Source organism: Salvelinus sp. IW2-2015, linkage group LG17 (genome assembly GCF_002910315.2).
Source record: "Salvelinus sp. IW2-2015 linkage group LG17, ASM291031v2, whole genome shotgun sequence".
Lineage (NCBI taxonomy): Eukaryota > Metazoa > Chordata > Actinopteri > Salmoniformes > Salmonidae > Salvelinus > Salvelinus sp. IW2-2015.
The window spans coordinates 28,187,217-28,206,307 of NC_036857.1; the positions used below are offsets into that span (position 1 = coordinate 28,187,217).

At 41.0% G+C, this 19,091-nt stretch overlaps 2 protein-coding genes across 4 annotated transcripts; both read left to right on the forward strand.

Moving 5' to 3' along the window:
* The first annotated feature begins 5,797 nt into the window (after window positions 1-5,797).
* On the forward strand, window positions 5,798-9,269 carry LOC111976984 (molybdate-anion transporter). The gene is made up of 3 exons (XM_024006207.2): window positions 5,798-5,931; window positions 6,948-7,348; window positions 7,492-9,269. The coding sequence occupies exons 2-3, from the start codon at window positions 7,037-7,039 to the stop codon at window positions 8,626-8,628; spliced, it is 1,449 nt and encodes a 482-aa protein (XP_023861975.1). The 5' UTR covers window positions 5,798-5,931; window positions 6,948-7,036; the 3' UTR covers window positions 8,629-9,269.
* A 2,251-nt stretch (window positions 9,270-11,520) lies between these two features.
* On the forward strand, window positions 11,521-16,221 carry LOC111976257 (protein lifeguard 2). 3 transcript variants are annotated; one of them, XM_024005024.2, is made up of 12 exons: window positions 11,521-11,757; window positions 12,721-12,841; window positions 12,951-13,060; window positions 13,275-13,339; window positions 13,625-13,678; window positions 13,766-13,816; window positions 13,952-13,991; window positions 14,157-14,194; window positions 14,660-14,747; window positions 14,896-14,991; window positions 15,390-15,443; window positions 15,546-16,221. In XM_024005024.2, the coding sequence occupies exons 1-12, from the start codon at window positions 11,743-11,745 to the stop codon at window positions 15,696-15,698; spliced, it is 885 nt and encodes a 294-aa protein (XP_023860792.1). In that variant the 5' UTR covers window positions 11,521-11,742; the 3' UTR covers window positions 15,699-16,221. The 3 variants fall into 3 exon arrangements, with proteins under 3 accessions (XP_023860792.1, XP_023860793.1, XP_023860794.1); XM_024005025.2 differs by having other exon boundaries at window positions 11,643-11,757; window positions 12,954-13,060; XM_024005026.2 differs by having other exon boundaries at window positions 11,643-11,757; window positions 12,721-12,832.
* The last annotated feature ends 2,870 nt before the right edge of the window (window positions 16,222-19,091 follow it).

The window sequence follows — 19,091 nt, forward strand, 5'->3', positions numbered from 1 at the left end:
AARTGGTGTCAAATGGGCTGTTTCGAAGGGTTAAAAATGTCAAATCTTTCCAAAACTTCATATATGTGAATAGACAACCCTCATGAACTGTAAATCAGTCCTTCATCCCATCAGATTTCAAAAAGAAATAATACACACCGACACAGAAATGATGGAGGGACACACTGAGGGGCTAAGAGGCAGACAGTGCCTGCAGTAGTTACTTTTGTTCCAACTTTTAAAGAACCGTCAGACCTAGAGTTCTGAAAATTTACAAACCTGTTCTAGACCTCAGGTCGATTGTGCACGGTGAATTATGTGGCTCTAGAAGGTTCTCGGATCGATAAAAAGCATTGTGTATTTGCCATGTTTTCAATTCATTTTGACCTCAACGAAACTGACGACATTTAGAAACGTCCCAGAGTCTCAAGACTAGGTGCATTGAAACCGACTCGGCCCATAGAGACAGACCCCAACAAGCCTGTTTGATTGCTCATTCAAGGACCCCGTAGCAAGGCAATGAAAAAAGTGGAATTTCAGCACCAATTAGGGTTTTGCTCGGGCACCGAATGACCTATCGAGCCGAAACTTGGGATTCGAGGTCGCRTCACATAGGGCTAAACATAATGTGAGAACTGGACCCGCAGCTAGAACAWAACTACGTATTATTTGTTTTATTATGGTTTAAATAGAAGGCGCTGTGAATTTTGGGCCTGCTCTGAAATATGTTATAGTTGGCATCTAAAGGAGTTGGAAAAAGTGAGTTTGGAGTCAGATGGTATCAGTTTGGTGTCTGAAAATATCTAATTGGCTGATGGACACTGACTTGCTAGTTGACTTTTGTACATTTGCAATATGTTTCAACAGTGAAAAACCACCAAAATAGCATTCTGAAATCACCACTAAAAATGACATCACCATAGTCTCCAGGCCGTGCCAAGTTCAACGAGATGCCCCGCTTGACCGTAGCTTGCTCGGTCTGAGCGCAGCGACAGTGACAAGAAGATGACCCTTGACCTACATTTCAAGTATTTTGCTTTTGGGAGACAGAGAGAGAACTGTTAAGGTTTAGAAGCACAATTTGACCTCAGAAACGTTCCTAAGGTCTCTGTGCAAGCCTAACCTTGACCTTGTGGCATTAACCCTTAACAGTTAAAAGAAGGTGTTTACATCAAACAGTTTACAATGACATCTCACCACATAGGAACACATTGCCTGCACCGCTAAATTCAACCTGAAGCCTATGTGGGTTATGAATGTCTTATGAACCTGTCTTCAATGACAATCCATCAAGCCACTATGAGGTCTACCTGTGTTGATTCTAAGCTTCCTGGAGCAACCCGAAAGTGATAAAATCACCCTAAAAGTGTTTTGCCATAACCAATCAGCAATTTGTGATATATAGTGTATTCAACCCTGTGTAAATCAGTCAGTTCTTAACGTATAGACTTAAAACTCAGGATTCTGTAAAAGCATATCCCGATCAGGATATGTATTTACTTATAGCTTCCTGTGCCAACCGGAAGTGCCTTAAAATGGGGTCATAGGTGCTGTTTCGAAGGTTTGAAAAAGTCAGATCTTTCCAAAACTTTAAATGTGTGAATCGGTCAACCCTCATGAACTGTAAATCAGTAATTTCTCTAAACAGATTTCTCAAAGAAAAGCTCTCACACACACACACACACACACACACACACACACACACACACACACACACACACACACACACACACACACACACACACACACACACACACACACACACACACACACACACACACACACACAGCAAGGATGGAGTGAAAAAGTATGGTGCTTAAAGACACACAGAGCCTTAAATGCTTTTAGGGGGGATCCAGACTTCCATACCCGCTCTGGGAGCGCTATACTACCGCCCCAAATCAATGGGTGCTGGCCTGAGTGATTTATGGAGGTTTTCAAAAAATATTCTATGTTTTTTCTTCTGGAAAATATTTTATGTTTTTTCTTCTCGAGTCAATGGCCTGAGTTATTTATGGAGGTTTTCAAAAAATATTCTAAGTCCAAACTTTTCGTGCACCTGGTATTTTTTTGGGGTTACCAGGCGTCATTTTTCAAAACGGTTGAAATTGCTTTTAGGGGGCATCCAGAGTGTCACATGACCGGATGAGGTAACTATTCTGGTTCTTCTTGTAACTTTCCGGTAGGCTAGAAGCTTTCCGGTGTTTTGCTGCTCGACACAGGTCGACGCAGGTATTGCACTTGATTTATCGTTATCGTAACCGTAGGTGCAGCCAAGTGGAAATACGAAAGCTTTCTAGCTATTTCGCACTGACGGTAATTTGAACACAAGAACGTTTCTAGTGAAAAGGTGCTTACACTCAGAGCCATGTATTTACACTCAGCCACCCTAGCCTTATTACGGGTTAACGTTTTGGTAATTTTGGTTGGCCAACAAAATGTAAGACTACAATGACTGCATACGTTTCCCCAAATGTTATACGAATTTTTTTTGTTGTTGTTATTGATGGACAATGGCAAGGCTGCCATTGTATTTTCAGTTACATTCTGGTCAATAAAAATGGTTTACACGTTTATTTTTTAAGAAATACATGSAACTACAACCGAATAAAACACCATTAACCATCATGCATTGCTTACATTCATTCTATACTGAAAAGTCTGTTCAGAAAAATCGAAAACAGTACATATAGGCATAAAACCACAATGTTTTAATAGGGATTAAAAAAAGACAATATATATATATATAACCTCTTATGGTTATATGGTTAAAAAAAGACAAAATATCTATATATTCATAACGTAAAATAAATAAATACAGGCGATCGCGTCTATGGTTGTTGCAACGGCTTGTGTGTCGCCTACTGGTTAAATTTGTGTCTTTTCGCACGAATTAAGTAGCACAGAAATTCGTGTATTTACAAACGAATTGAACCACCCCAAAAATGCACAAAAACGCACGAAATCTGCTGAAATACATTTTGTACATATATGCGCGAATTGAATGTGAGGCTGGGCTGGTCGGCCATGTATTAAAGAACATAAATGGTTAAAGAAAAAGTGTGATAAATAAAAACATATACCAATTTAATTTAAGGACCAAAAAACTGACAGCTGTGCCATATAAATTGCAAAATAGTTGGGAAGAGATTTTCGATGTACCCATTCCATGGCACATGGTTTATGAATTGATACGCAAAACAACGCCGGATTCAAAACTTCAAATATTTCAATTTAAATTACTATACAAAATTCTTGCAACTAATAGAATGTTATATATATGGGGGATACAATCTTCCCAGCTCTGCAGATTCTGCTGTGAGGAGGCAGAGTCATTAGATCATTTATTTTGGTATTGTCCATATGTAGCTCGTTTTTGGTCACAGGTCCAAGAATGGCTGAAGAATTGCAACATTTGCCTAGAACTAACGCTACAGATAGCAATACTGGGTGATTTGAAAAGCCATAGTCAATCAATCAATAATATAATAATTATTTTAGCAAAAATGTTTATTTTTAATTTACAATCTGTAGAAGCTATGAGAATAGGAAGGTTCAATTATTTAGTGAAGCATCACAGCACAGTTGAAAAATATATGGCAAATAGAAATCCGAAATGGATGATGTTGAGAGATAGATGGGAGGGGTTGAATGGAGCTGAAGGGTGGGACTAATAACAAGATAAACAATGTAAAGCATACGGGATCTGTAAAATGTATATAGGTTCGGGAACTTTTGTGAAATAGCATAGTTACAAATAGAAATCAAACTGGATGGACATCAGAAATAGAGGAAGGACTAAGAACAAACAAGAGAGAACTATTGTAAAGTAGACTGTGTCTGTAAGATGTGTATAAGATGTATAAATTGAAGGTAAAAGCAGAAGTGTTTATTAGTTTACTCCAATTGGGGGATCGGTGGTAGGGTTTGCGGGGAATAAAGGTATATTCTTTTAAAAAGTATGTATGTCTATATAGGTATGTGTATGTATATATGTGTATATGTATGCATGCGTGTATGGATATATTTACCCAAAAAAATATGGGGGATTGGAAATGATGCAGACAATTACATTGGAAGCAACATTCTTTCCGCAATATTAAAGCTGATCCACCCCTTAAAAAAATATATATAGAAAAAATAAAATTAGAAAAAATAAAATAAATAAGTTGTAGCAACACCTCAAGGATGATCAATGGAAACAGGATGCACCTGAGATCAATTTCAAGTCTCATTGCAAAAGGTCTGAATACTTGTGTAAATAAGGTATTTCTGTTTTATATATTTGCTAAAATGTCTAAAAACCTGTTTTTGCTTTGCCATTATTCATATTGTGTGTAGATTGATGAGGAAAATGTGAATTTAATCAATTGTAGAATAAGGCTGTAACGTAACAAAATGTGGAAAAACTCAAGGGGTCTGAATACTTTCCGAAGACACTGTAAATAAAACTATGCCTTAAAGAATCTCAAACTAGTAATGACAAACGTATTCACAGTAGTACAATGGCCAATATACCACGGCTAAGGGCTGTTCTCAGGCACGATGCTAAGCGGAAACCGAAGCAGAGGTGCCTTATTGCTATTCTAAACTGGTTACCAATATAAGTAGAATAAACATATTTTTGCATCAAACCCGTGGTATATTGTCTGATATAGACATGGCTGAAATGCTGTTTCAGCCAATGGGTCGGTGAAAGTGACTGATTTTTTGCGTTTCTTCCGTCCAGAGGGCACGTGTGCTCCACATCACACGACTGGAGACAAGAACTGTGACTTGCTTTCCACTGCGGAGCAGGGCGCCATTGAAAGGAGTGATAACTGGAGTTGAAGATTCCCAGTGTCTGTGACTCCCGCCATTTGGTGCAACGCAGACCCGGTGGAGAGTGTGGTGAAACAGAGAAGATACTGTCTGTACTACTGAACTTTGATGCAGTCTTTACCCGATAAAGTGAAGTTAGGATGTGTCAGTTATCCTGTAAGAGCTTTTGTCCCAAATCCATTATGGTGTTTTAGTTGTCAAGTTTATGGTCATGTGGCAGCAGTGTGTAGGAAGGAGATTCCTAGATGTGAGAAGTGTGCAGGAGGACATGGGACAAAGGAATGTGTAGTATCGGTGGGAAAAGTTGTGTGTGTAAACTGTAGGGGTACCCATGGGGCTGGAGATCAGAGGTGTCCGGTGAGAGAAAAGCAGGTTGAGGTTGCCAGGATCAGAGTAGTGCAGAAGGTGTCATATGCTGAGTCAGTGAAGAGAGTAGTAGAGGAAGATGAGTCCAGGGCGAGGGATCCTAAGAGGATCCCTGTGAGTAGGCCGAGGACAATAGTGATAGGAATAGCATTTTCTAGGTTGTTTTTTTGGCCGTCATGGCCATGGTTGTCAATAGTACCGCAGGAATGGAACGGAAATTAATGGAACGGAAATCACAGAGGATATATGTTGGCTGTGGCAGCTGCAGAGAAGCACTTGAGTGTACAAGATTTTACTGCAGAATAGTTAAATMATGTTTTGAACGATAGTGTCCCATCCTCCCAGGCGGCTGGCCTGGAGTAGGATCAGGTAAGGCCAAAGTAGTGGAATAGGGATGAGGGTTTTAATGGGTGCAGAGTTAGTCGGTATGGCAATTTTTTTCACAAAATGTAATGATTTCATACTACAGCATTGTGGCTGATACACAGCCAATATAATAGGTGGCGGCGTGCACCTATAACATCTGTTTGCGGACCACCATAATAACAAAGAAGACTGACCGCACCATCAGTATAGAGAAAGGCTGCCGCTCAGTGGTGAAGTTGAAAACAGAACTGCAGCAAAACCCGGAAGTTGATGGAGGATGTTGTTGTAGAGCACGGTTTATCGTACTTCGAAGCTAGCTATCTAGCTAATTCCGTTCTTATTGATTTTAACACGACTTTGAGTATGTAAAGTGGTATGACGCGAGTATCAAACAAGATGGTAAGCAAATCAGTCAGCTTGTTTGTATCCGATTAGGTGGCGTCACATGGCAAAATGGCTAACTATGCTATCTGCCTAGCTCTGGCCCAGTGCAGTTGTCACTAGTTACCACAGCCACAAAGTCAAAATGGTCTATATCGTAAAAATGCATGTAAACAAAAATGTGCCTATTTGGTCTTAAGGTACGGGTTAGTTATAGGGGTAGCAGTTTGGCTTAGGTTAGGTTCAAAATCAGACTTTTAAGAAATTGTAGAAATAGGCCATAATTGTGACTGTGGTAACTATTGACGACCGTTACGCGAGGCTTGAACCTTCAATCAAATCAACTCCCTGAATCTTTCCATTCATGCCTCCATAGTATGTTTTTCACGCTTTTGTTTAATGACTGCTTTCAACATACTTTTGTTACTCACCAAAGTATAAATGTTGCTGAGGAACTTTTATCTCAATGTCGCCAAAGTATACTGTTTAGCTGTTGTCCTTGCGCATGTGTTATGCGCATTGACCACACCACAGCTAGACTGGCGGTAAACAAATTGTTCAAAAGTTTAGGTCGTATTTTAGAAAAACGATAGTTTGCACATACATAGAAAACTTCGTCGTCACTACGAAAATAATACTATATGGAGGGATAAATGGAAATACGCACGGCGTTAAAGGCTTTGGCTGCATATATAACGCCCTGGATCAGAGCTAACGTTACTAACTAACTGCCTAGGCTAGCTGCTTTTAACTTGTGAAATATGTGATGGTCCGTCAGCAAACGTACACCATTTACGTTGGTGGTCAGTGAGGTTGCCACCTTACAGATCTTTGGTTCAGTTTTCAGCCTCGAACATTTTGAACACAGTATAGACTAGGCTACATTCTATGTTACCATGAAGGATGATGACACTAGGCAAACAACTTATCTGGCAAGTGTGGATGCCACGTTGACATGACCTACCTTATTTGTGTTACCAGATATTCAATATTTCTGTCTTTAAGTAAAGGTTATGTCCTCTCTTTCTCCACAGCCTTTGATTAATCCTCCTAGGACTACAAGACCGGAGTGAATAGACCTCCCTCAAACCTCCTCCAACAGTCTCACTTGGACAAACTCACCATGTTGGTGACAGCCTACCTGGCCATCGTGGTCCTACTGGCGCTATGTGTCGGTCTGGAGCTCGCGGCACGTCGCCTCACCCCTCCTCAACCCACTCCCTCTGCTGTGGGCACCAACCCTGCTTTCCGTTGCTTCCAGGCCCTGTTCCTAAGAGGCTACCTCCTAGCCCTGTGGGCTGACTGGCTGCAGGGGCCATATCTCTACAAGCTGTACCYTCACTACAGCTTCCTGGAGTCCCAGATAGCCATCCTGTATGTCGTTGGCCTGGCCTCCTGTGTGCTGTTTGCCCCCGTGGCCGGCTGGCTCCCTCAGGTAACAATAACGAAGACCACGAAGTAAATACATTGTTAGACTTTTTTATTTTATCCTCAATAATTGTTTTATGTATGTATTGTTGTATGGCTAAGGCAACTATGTGTTTAAAACTTTTTTGTTGTTGAAATGCATTAATTCAGGTCCTGGGGCGCAGACAGACCTGCCTGCTCTTCTGCGTAGCCTACTCAGCCTGTTGCCTGACCAAGCTATCCCGGGACTACTTTGTCCTTATCGTGGGTCGCATGCTAGGGGGCCTGTCCACCTCTCTGCTCTCCACAGCCTTCGAGGCCTGGTACGTGCATCAACATGTGAATGCCCACGACTTTCCTAAAGAATGGATCCCCAGCACCTTCACCAAGGCTGCTAGCTGGAACCACGGGCTGGCAGTGGGGGCTGGGCTGGTGGCTAACATGCTGGCTGAGTGGCTCCACCTGGGGCCTGTGGCTCCCTTCCTCCTGGCTGTGCCCTGCCTGGGGGCCTGTGGCTGGGTGGTGCTGACTGACTGGGGCATGGAGGAGAAGGGAGGCCTGGAGAGGGACAACAAGACCTCCTTGCTTGGTCCTTCTGCTTCAGTGCCTCTGGCCCGGGCATCTGCACGGGCCCGGTTCTGGCGCAGCTGTCAGGAAGGTCTCCGCTGTCTGTTATCAGACAGACGGGTGATGCTGCTAGGAGGTGTCCAAGCTCTGTTTGAGAGTGTACTTTATATATTTGTCTTCCTGTGGACCCCGGTCCTGGACCCCCACGGCCCTCCGCTGGGCATTGTCTTCTCCTGCCTGATGGCAGCCAGTATGGCTGGGTCCCTGCTCTACCGCCTGGCCACATCCACCCGCTACCGCCTCCAGCCTGGTCACCTCCTCTGCTTCTCCATGCTGCTCGCTTTTTTCTCCTTCTTCATGCTTATCTTCTCCACCGCCCCGGGCCAGCCCAGACCCCGCGAGTCCCTGCTGGCCTTCCTGCTGCTGGAGCTGGCTAGTGGCCTCTACTTCCCCGCTGTCAGCTTTCTCCAGGGGAGGGTGATCCCAGAGGAGAAGAGGGCCGGGGTGCTGGCCTGGTTCAGGCTGCCTCTGCACCTTCTGGCCTGCCTGGGGCTCCTGGCGCTCCATGGAGAGGTGTCTGGGACTGGAGGGGGTGAGAGTGGTAGTGGAACTAGAAACATGTTTGGGGGCTGTGCTGTTATGATGCTAGCTGCACTCTTAGCTGTGGTTAGTCTCTTTACTCTGGGAAGGAATGATGTGGATCTCAGACTAGAGGGGCCCAAAGGAGAGGGAGAGATATGACATTCAGAGATCTTTATTGTCCCAACATTGGACAATGACTAGGAATACAGTTATTACTTTGTTGAGAGATGAAGACTCGTTTGGGAAAGTAAAATGAACTTTTGAGGGACTGAAACCTGACATTTAATCAACCTAGGAGTTACCAATATTAGACAATGATTTAAAATAATCTGGTGTCGGCAAGGTATATATTTTTGGTTACAAGATTTCCTGATATTTATTTGTTTTCGTTTTGTTAACTGGGACTAGCAATTGTTTAGCTATATTGTTGGGTATATGAAGAAAAATATTTTTATTTTGAGTTATGCTGCAGTCTGCGTCATCTCTTAGCCTTCTTTTGAAGCACACTTGCATACGCACTGACGCACATGCTGGTGTAATAATGTTGTGCCAGTAGGTGGTGCCAGTCTAGCTCTAGGATGTTCTTCATATTCTAGCCTGTACATGTTGTAGTGTTTATCAACTGCGTTGTTCAGGGTGTACCACTCAGCCTTGGCAGAACAGGGCTTACAGCACTAGCACAGCTGCTTGCTACGGCAGAAATATCACCCACTCTCATATCATTTAACAAGTACAATAAATCAATTCAGTCTTACTGTTTATGATGAAAGCAACTGTTAAATCAATCAGTGGGCATGTGTAGCTACACTTTGGAGTTCTTGACATTGTCAGTAGTGTCCAAAGGGGAAAAAATATTATAAATAGCTTGTTGCGTGGACGAATATCGGGGCCATTCCATTATCAATGCCTGTTTTGGAATACAAACAGTTGCTATTTTGACTAATGGGGCTTGCTAGGTACATTGTAGTAATTAAACACCAATGTTAAGGGTGTTTAGATTCTGAATGGAGACTTAACGTGTCTTGGAGAGGCATATATATTTGCCTTGTTCTTTTTTGCTTTCTATTCTCCAGAACCTTCAGTAAAATAGGACATATTGTAAATATGGAATAAATGATTTTAATACTGTCTGTCATTTTGTGATCCTTTGAATTGCAGTGATAATGTTAGACAGATTCAGGTTGTGATACTACACATGCACTTGCTGTCCAGTTTATTAGGTACACCACCCTGTTCACAAAAAAAATGGATCGCTCCAACAGACAGTGAGTCACTTGTTATATAAAGCAGGCAAAGGGGTGATGGGTTCGCACTCAAAAAGCTTCATTATTCTATGTGTTTTATTATTTTCACTGCATCAGGGATAGCGTACGCAGACGTTTTGGCTTTACAGCCTTCTTCAGTATGTGTAGGTACAATTTTCTTTTAATTTGACTGTCAGGAATGTGGCTTTTTTGGTCTACCTGTGTACAAATTAGTCACAAAGAAATACAGAATTATAGGGTATGGGWTTGGGCACGAAGGGCAACTCACAAATCAATTGCCCCAGGTGTCCGCTCACCTAAATGCATGATATCATTTCAAGGACATCAGGCAAAACCGTTCATAAATATGTGGGGTCAACTCATAAACGACATGCAAAATTTGATATGGACTGTATTTCTTTGTGAATAATTTGTAGACAGGTAGACCGGAAAAGCCACATCCCTGGCAACCCTGATTAGAAGCACCTGCTGCTCATCTGTGGATCTTTACAAATGCTGTTTTGAATTAAATAAAATTGTACCTACACACACGCTGAAGAAGGCTGTAAAGCCGAAACGTCTGTACGCTATCCCTGATGCAGTGAAAATAATGAAACATAGAATGAAGTAAGCTTTGTAACTACTTTGAGTGTGAACCCATTTGTTTGTCTGAATTCGCAGGTTTTACGCACCAACCAAGCTTCTGGGAGAGCGCTATGGTTCTCTTTTGATTATAAAAAGCTGGCAGACAGGCATTGAGGTATTCAGTTACTGAGGTTGCTGCAGCACCTCCTGATTAAATTGAAATTACAACATTTTAATAACGTTGACATCACCCCCAACATCTTCCCGCAGCCACGGGTGTGCGGAACGGCATCTCGAAACGCACAACTCGTCGAACCTTGTCACTGTTGGGKTATTGCATCAGACTACGACACCGGGCTCCACTACTATCAGCTAAAAACAAGAAGCGGCTTCAGTGGGCACCTGATCACCAAAACTGGGCAATTGCGATGTGGAAAAACATATAGAGCATCTTTGGGATGAGATGGAACGGGCTGTTCACAGCATGAATGTACCACCGTCCAATCTGCAGCAACTGCGCGATGCCATCGCATCAACATGGACCAACATCCCCGTGGAAGGTTTCCGACACCTTGTAGAATGCCCTGAATAATTCAGGCTGTTCTGGAGGCAAAGGGGGGTCTGACCCGGTACTAGATGGGTGTACCTAATAAACTGTCCGGTGTATGTAGATAAAATGCAGGCCTCTTCTACAGTCTTACATTAATGTTTTATTAGTAGGAGCTTCTAGTATTTTCATGAATGTTAGTAGCCTTTCATGAATTAATGCAGAATGCTGCATCAGTGCATTACCTAAACATAGAACATTTTAAACCAGTGATGCTTTTTCTTGCTCTTTAGTTAATGGAGAAAATATATGTCATGTCAAAACGAGAGGAGAAAAAAAGGTTTTTGTTTTTAGGCTAAGTGCTACTGACAGAAGTAGAGGGCAAAGATGTAACTTTCAGATCATGTATTCCCTTCTACGTCACCCTCTCTCCTTTTTTACTGCAGACCAAATATTCCAGATCTCTCTGGCCCTATCCTCACTTYAGTCCCATACTGATACAACATCTGTCCACCCCTTTTTGCCAAGCAGTTTGGTACTGTCCAAGCTTCCCACAGTACTGCTGCTTCACCTGGATGTTGCTAGAATGTTCCTTTTTMGGGGGGGGCGGYGGGTCTGTGAGAATCCTAACTGCGTGGGCTGTTGGATTAAGCCACTGCTGCAGCATCAGAAGGGGTTTAATCTAGGAGAAGCAGCAGCAGAGAGAGACACTATTTCCCAGGCTCTATCTTAACTAGTGCCAGTTCTTTTATTTGACTGTACAAGAACTGCTGGGCATCAAGGACACATACAAGAGGATAGAATATCAAGGAAGGAGGAAAACAGAGCTTCTTTGACTGGAGCAGAGAGATAAATAAAGCATCATAGTGTCTGCTGCAGACACCAGACACAGTCATTATGACCCAGGGCAAGGTAAGGGCTTTACAGATACATTCTATGCATCTCATTGTATCCTCATTCATTCCCATGCTCATTCTGCAGTAAACCCATAGTAAAAAGGGAAGGTTCTTGGCTTATATTTTTATTTCAGTGCGTGTGGTCCACAATGTTACGTAATCATTGTGGCAGCATGTACGTAGGCTGTATCTGTCGCTCCATCCTTTCACCTGCCTCTGTCGAGGAGCTAATCTCGTTGTGTTGCTCAGTAACGATGCAACGTCTCTTCGGCAGCAGAAACTACTATTGTCATCYGAGAATGGTAGAGTGAATGAAATGACAGCTATAAACTAGATTGTATGTAGATGGAGAGAGGGTAATGTTGAGCCTGCGTCACTATCCTTCAGTCCAGAGACACGGACGTACCCCCCCTTATATATAACCTTAAGTGTTGCTGTTATGCATTGACTCAAAGCTGAGGAAGTTAAAGAAATAGGATTAGCCTGCCTACCTGTACTAATGACTGTAAATGAGATCACAACAGACTACTATTTCTATTTTTATGTAGGAAATATGGAGAGAGAGAGGAGAGGGATATTCATATTCATTGGTACATTCATTAGCCATCTGGACAGTGTTGTGTAATGATGACTCATTCACTGATCCTGGATCGTCTACACCCACAGTGTGGAGCTATGCTACAGCAGAGGGTTCGTCTAAGGACTGATCTCAGTCCAAATCTTAGTCAGCAATCAGAGCATCAGATCAGATTTCAAAATTAGTCCCAAATTGTGAATCTGAATTCATCGTATTTGCTTTTAAAATTTGGATTTTTTTATTTTATTGTTCTTAAAAAATGAATTTGGATTTAAAAGTTTCAGCTCAAGTTTCTCAGTTGATTAGTGGCTCATAATCATCCTCTGTTGTTTTATTAAAAGGTATTTTATTTCCAAACAGCTATTTAGTCCTGATTCGTTATCTTATGTTATGTACGCTCAGCTTACAGTCGCAAACAAGGCTGCTGAAGCAGGAGAGAAGCAGTATGGCACTTCAAGTGGAGAAGCAGGAGGGCCACCGGCCCCTCCCACCTATGAGGAGGCCACTGGCGCAGGTGAGAAAGGTATGTCAGTGTCGCAGAAAGAAACGTCATTTCTTCACTCCTCTCTCTGTAAACAAAAGTGTAAAAAAATAACTGACCATTTACTGTGTGTTTGTGTTGAACTTGTCAGCAGGTGTCAGCGGCAGCCCCTGTTACAGCGGGGCTTATCCTAGTGACGGGGAGATGCTCACAGAATTCAGCTGGAGTGATAAAAACATCAGACGGATCTTTATCCGCAAGGTAGGCTATGACTATAGCTATTAGTACCTTATTACTACCTTATTACCCTATTACATTGCACTACCTATACAAGCCAATTACTACTATAATACTACCCCATTACTACATTATTTCTACCGTGTGTTAAGGCCATAGAGATACTGTATGCTATTTTTAAACTGTATTTTTCATTACCTCCTTTCAGTTGTCTTTTTCCCCCGTTACCACCGTTTAGGTTTACGCCATCTTGATGATTCAACTTCTTGTCACTCTTTCCATTGTGGCTCTCTTCACATTCTGGTAAGTGTTCTATAACCTCTAAATACGGATGCTACTCTCTATCCTTCAATAGTTTTACCTGGTCAGGCAATAGATGGTCATGACAATCGCAGGAAGTCCTACACTTTGATACAGTAATGTTACATCACTGTGCACCAGACATAAACCTGTCACAGGTGCTAGATAGGAAGCAGCAGTTTTCCTGCCTGTTACCATAACGGGCAGGAAAACACACCCAGGAACAAGTACTTTGATGAAAATGAGCAAACATTGCATATTTACAATAATTTTTGGTTCCTTCATCAGTGAACCAGTGAAGAACTACATTCAGTCCAACCCTGGATGGTACTGGGCTTCTTAGTAAGTCACAYCTTTGATCTTGCYTACATCATTACTATGTTGATTTCATTCTGAAAGTACTAAAATATGTGTTATTTATTTACACAGTGCTGTGTTCTTTGTCACATATATTACKCTCGTCTGCTGTCCTGGACCAAGGTGAGTTTACAGTGTTGATGTGTGTGGTTAACACAACTTCAGTTATTATGATACTAGAGAATGTATCATTTTAGCAGAATGTAACGACAGTACTTAACTACAGTACTTATTGTGTTTGATTTGTATTTCCTACAGGAGACAGTTTCCATGGAATCTSATCCTGCTCGCCATCTTTGTACGTATCATAGAGTGTTTGAAACAATCCATATCTTTACAACATTTATACACATTGTCTAAAGACTTTAAAGTATTACACATAATTCAGAATCACAGACTTCTCCTTTGTGTGACCCCTCTTTCTRGGTAATGTCTGTTCACTTTGTAATCTCTCCTGTTGCAGACCCTCTCTCTCTCCTACATGACAGGGATGCTATCCAGGTACAGTCTCCCATAGCTGTGTCTACAGTTTGTTTGTCTCTGTTGTCCGCTATGCTTTGCATGCCTGCTTCTTCAGACTTTCAGTATGGCTAGCATGATGGTTTTTGCAGCCAGGTAAACAGCTAATGTGTTACATTAAATTCAGCTAAGGTCTTGGTGACCTTATAAGTAGAATCAGGTGGGTTAAATTAGTTTTGGATTGAAAACACGTATGGGTCGGTAAATCTCCAGGAAGAGGTTTGGGCASCCCTGCTTTAACCTGTGTCAGTGGCGATCAGATATGCCAAAGGTATACATGGGCTTAGTAACACTGTTATACATTTTAGGCTTGCTTAGTTACTGTGTATTCACCAAAATAAGTCATTAATATGTTATTCATGTATAAAAAAAAATGTAGTATGTCATTTCTTAGTAAATAAATACTTGSCAAATAATTCCTGTACCATATCTTCCCCCCTCTAATAGTTATTACAACACCAAGTCAGTGGTGATGTGTTTGGGTATTACTGCTATGGTCTGTCTTACTGTCACTCTCGTCAGCTTCCAAACTAAGGTCAGTCTGCCTGCGAAAAAGGAAATTCTATAATTTAATAGGATCTCTGTGTTTCTATGATTCACAATTTGTTACAGGTTGTTATTTTTCCTCATGGCCAAGTTACCTTCTCTTTTTCTGCCCTATCTTCCCTTTTTTTCCTATTCAGTTTGATGTGACATCATGCCAAGGTGTATTGTTTACCTTCTGCATGGTCATGATGGTGTCTGGACTGGTCCTGGCCATCGCATTGCCCTACGGATATGTAAGTTATAATAATAATAATACTACACTTTATTTGTAGAGCACATTGTCATACATGAAAGCCTGCAAAGTAAAGTGCTATACATAGCAGGAAGTAAAACTACCCTAATCAGAAACTATATAATGAATGAGGTGAATAAGTAAATGCAGGTGGAGACTAACATGAGGAATTAGACAGAGGTTTCCAACGCTGCGTTTAGACAGGCTGCCAATTCTGTTCTTTTCCCCCCCCCACTAACTAGTCTTTTGACAAATCAGATCAGATCTTTTTCAGAGCTCATCCGATTGGTCAGAAGACCAATTAGTGAGGAAAAAAAACATCAAGCTTACAGSTGCGTCAGATCTAATTGAACGTTCACATTTTCGAGAGATATAATATCAGCTTGTTTTGTGCTCCAGGTGCCCTGGGTGCATGGTGTCTATGGTGCCTTGGGAGCGTTACTTTTTACCATGGTAAGTGTAAAACCTATATAGTCTGTATTTACTTGACAGTCCACCAATGACAAAGAGAGATGTACAACTACTGTAATACTTCAACTCTTTTCTCCGTTTCAGTTTTTGGCGTTTGACACCCAGCTACTGATGGGGAACAAGCGCTACACAATAAGCCCAGAGGAATACGTCTTTGCCACTCTCAACATCTACCTCGATATTATCTACATCTTCTCCTTCTTCCTGTCCCTGTTTGGAACAGAGAGGACAAACTGAATCCACCTCCAGGCCAGCATCTCAGCTTTTCCATCCAAACACGGCCCGTATTCATAGTCTCAGAGTAGTAGTGCTGATCTAGGATCGGCTTTGCCATTTAGATCACGGTGAAAAGTGTCATACACACAGGGGGGATATGATCCTAGGTCGACACTACTCGGAGACATGGTATGAATACAGGCTCTGATCTCACCATCAAGATGTACTGTACACAACTTATTGATCCACTACTTCTTCCCACAGTCTCAGCTTAGTGTGATTTCCCTTCCCCCTCTAGCATGATATGGACCTATACTACTTTATTGTCTGCTTAGCTGTCAATCTCCAGAATGTACAGTACTTTTCACCTATAGGTTCGGCGATCTATAGAATTACATTGCTAACGGTAGATAGGTGTGAAAAACACATGCAAAATACTGAGTCTGTCTAAAAGCTAGAACTGTAGGTGTTTTTGTGTTATGCAGTAGTGATGTCCTTGCTTTCTCCTGTCTTTTAACAACAGCAGTCATGACTGACACTACTCTACAGGAGATTATCACCTCTTATGAAGAGGAACTTAAAGTATCTGCCCTAAAGGCATGAATATCTGAATATCTTTCAGTGTAGCAACGTAGACATCATTGTGCTTAGTTCATCGGTATTGCACTAGGCTACATCCAATTCCATCAGTGCATAACACATTGTMATGACCCTCAGCTTTAGAGTAGAGAGAGAGAGTAAAGTATTACTTTATTGATCCAAACTTGGGAAATTGTTTTATCACTCCGCATCGCCAATAAATTAAAAATGACAAGACACGTATCCATGACAAAATAAATTAAACACATACTAAGACACATATAAATCAATGGCATCTGTGCACAGTATGTCTGTGGTTTGTTGTTTCTCCTCCAGTCTGTCAACTCTTAGCCTACTGGTTAAAATCTCAAAGGAACATAAGATCCGGAGCATGCAGGCAATTCAATGCAATTCTGATTTAATTTGAATGTAGGCAAATTGCTTGGCTTTCCTTAGCTGCTTTAGACAAAAAATGAGTTAATCTAGTTGCACTAAAACTGGAGATGTAATGCAATCCTGTCAATATGATGAGCCATAGTCCAATGATGTCAGTAGGGGTTTACTCACCACCCTTCTCTTTCTTTGTAACATTCTGTTCTGTATTGATAGCTAAACCAGAGTCATCCCACTGGGCACAGATGTCAATCCAATGTCTATTCCACATTGGTTCAACGTCATTTTGTTGAAATGACGTGGAAACAATGTTGATTCAACCAGTGTGTGCCCAGTGGAATGTATTTAGAATCTAAATATATGGCTCTGGGACTGGGTTAAACCAATGATTCGATACATATGCTTTGCTAAGCATGTTTTGGGGGCCAATCTGGAAAACCTTTACAATGTGGTGATGTGGAAAATGTATGTATTTGCTCCAGTAGTTATACAGTGCCCTCCATAATTATTGGGACAGTGACACAGTGTTGTTGTTTTGGCTCTGTACTGTAGCGCTTAGGATTTTAAATTACACAATGACCATGCGGTTAACATGCAGACTGTCAGCTTGAATTTGTGGGTATTTTCATCCATATCGGGTGAACCATTTAGAAATTACAGCACCTTTTATATATAGTCCCCCCTTTAGGGGACCAAAATTATTGGGACAATTCCCTTTATATGTGTATTAAAGTAGTCAAGTTTAGTATTTGGTCCCATATTCCTAGCACGCAATGATTAAAACAAGCTTGTGACTCTACAAACTTGTTGTATGCATTTGCTGTTTGTTTTGGTTGTGTTACGGATTATTTTGTGCCCAATAGACATTCATGGTAAATAATGTATTGTGTCATTTTAGAATCACTTTTATTGTAAATAAGAAAATAATATGTTTCTAAACACTTCTACATTCATTTGGATGCTTCCATGATTACGGATAGTCCTGAATGAATCGTGAATAATGATGAGTGAGAAAGTTAGACGCACAAATATCATACCCCCAAGACGTGCTAACCTCTCACCATTACAATATCAGGGGAGGTAATCACAGTAGCATCCACATTAATGTAGAAGTGTTTAGAAACATTCTATTCTTATTTACAGTAAAAGTGACTCCAAAATGACACAATACATTATTTACCATTCATTTCTATTGGGCACAAAATAATCTGAAACACGACCAAAACAAACAGCAAATGCATCCAAAAAGTTTGTAGTCAAAAGTTAAATGTAATTGTTGGAAATATGGGACCAAATACTACACTTTAATCAAATCAAATTTTATTGGTCACATACACATGGTTAGCAGATGTTAAGGTCAGTGTATCGAAATGCTTGTCCATATATAAGTGAATTTATCCCAATACTTTGTGTCCCCTAAAACGGGGGGACTATGTACAAAAAGTGCTGTAATTTCTAAACGGTTCACCCGCTATGCATGAAAATACACTCAAATGAAAGCTGACAGTCTGCACTTCTAACCTCATAGTCATTGTATCATTTCAAATCCAAAGTGCTGGAGTACAGAGCAACAACAAAATCACTGTCCCAATAATTACAGAGGGCACTGTAAATTGATGGCTTAACCTTGTGGCATAATGTTTTTATAGACACWGAAAGAGTTGATATTTTTTTGTAAAAGCAAAGAGTTTTGATTATTGTGACAAGAAAGAGTTAACTTTAAACATGCGTGCAAACTTTCTTGATGTGTACATGGCAAGAAAATTATACTACATTGTATTTGGCCTGAAAAAAACTTACATATATTTTCTTAATAAAACCCTGAATGGTTCATCTGTGTATGAAATATGTGGCCTTGGAATAGTCTTATCTGAACAAATTGTAATTAATTTGCTGTTGTAAAAAAAAAAAATGCTTCTCTTGGTTAAGTGCGTTGAGTGTTATTCCATAGTGTGTTAGGAAATTAATTTCTATTTACAATTCTTGCTGTAAATAAAAGAAAAAATGTACTCACCAATCTTCAATTTTTTTTTGTATCTCAGACACTAAACTAGATACGAGCAACGATTTATATTATATTGACAAGATAGTCGAGGGGCCGCTATAACAAATGGACATTTTTCCAAATTCGACACTCATTTTATCCTCCATAGAAAAATCCCTCACTTTGTGGTCTCATTTTGGCGGACAGATTTCGGATGTAGTAAACCCTCTCATTCCGCCTCTACTTTTTGATACGAATTCAACTGACGTTGACATCGTCAAAGAAGCGCCATAAAAAAGCATTCCAACCAGCCAACCATGTATCATAATAATTGTATCTATTCAATTTGCTCATCCAATGAAAACGTTTCATGGTAGAACGCCAAGGTCGGCCATGTTGTGTGGTTTCCACTAGTTACCACAGCCACAAAGTCAAGCTTGGCTATTTCCTACAAATTA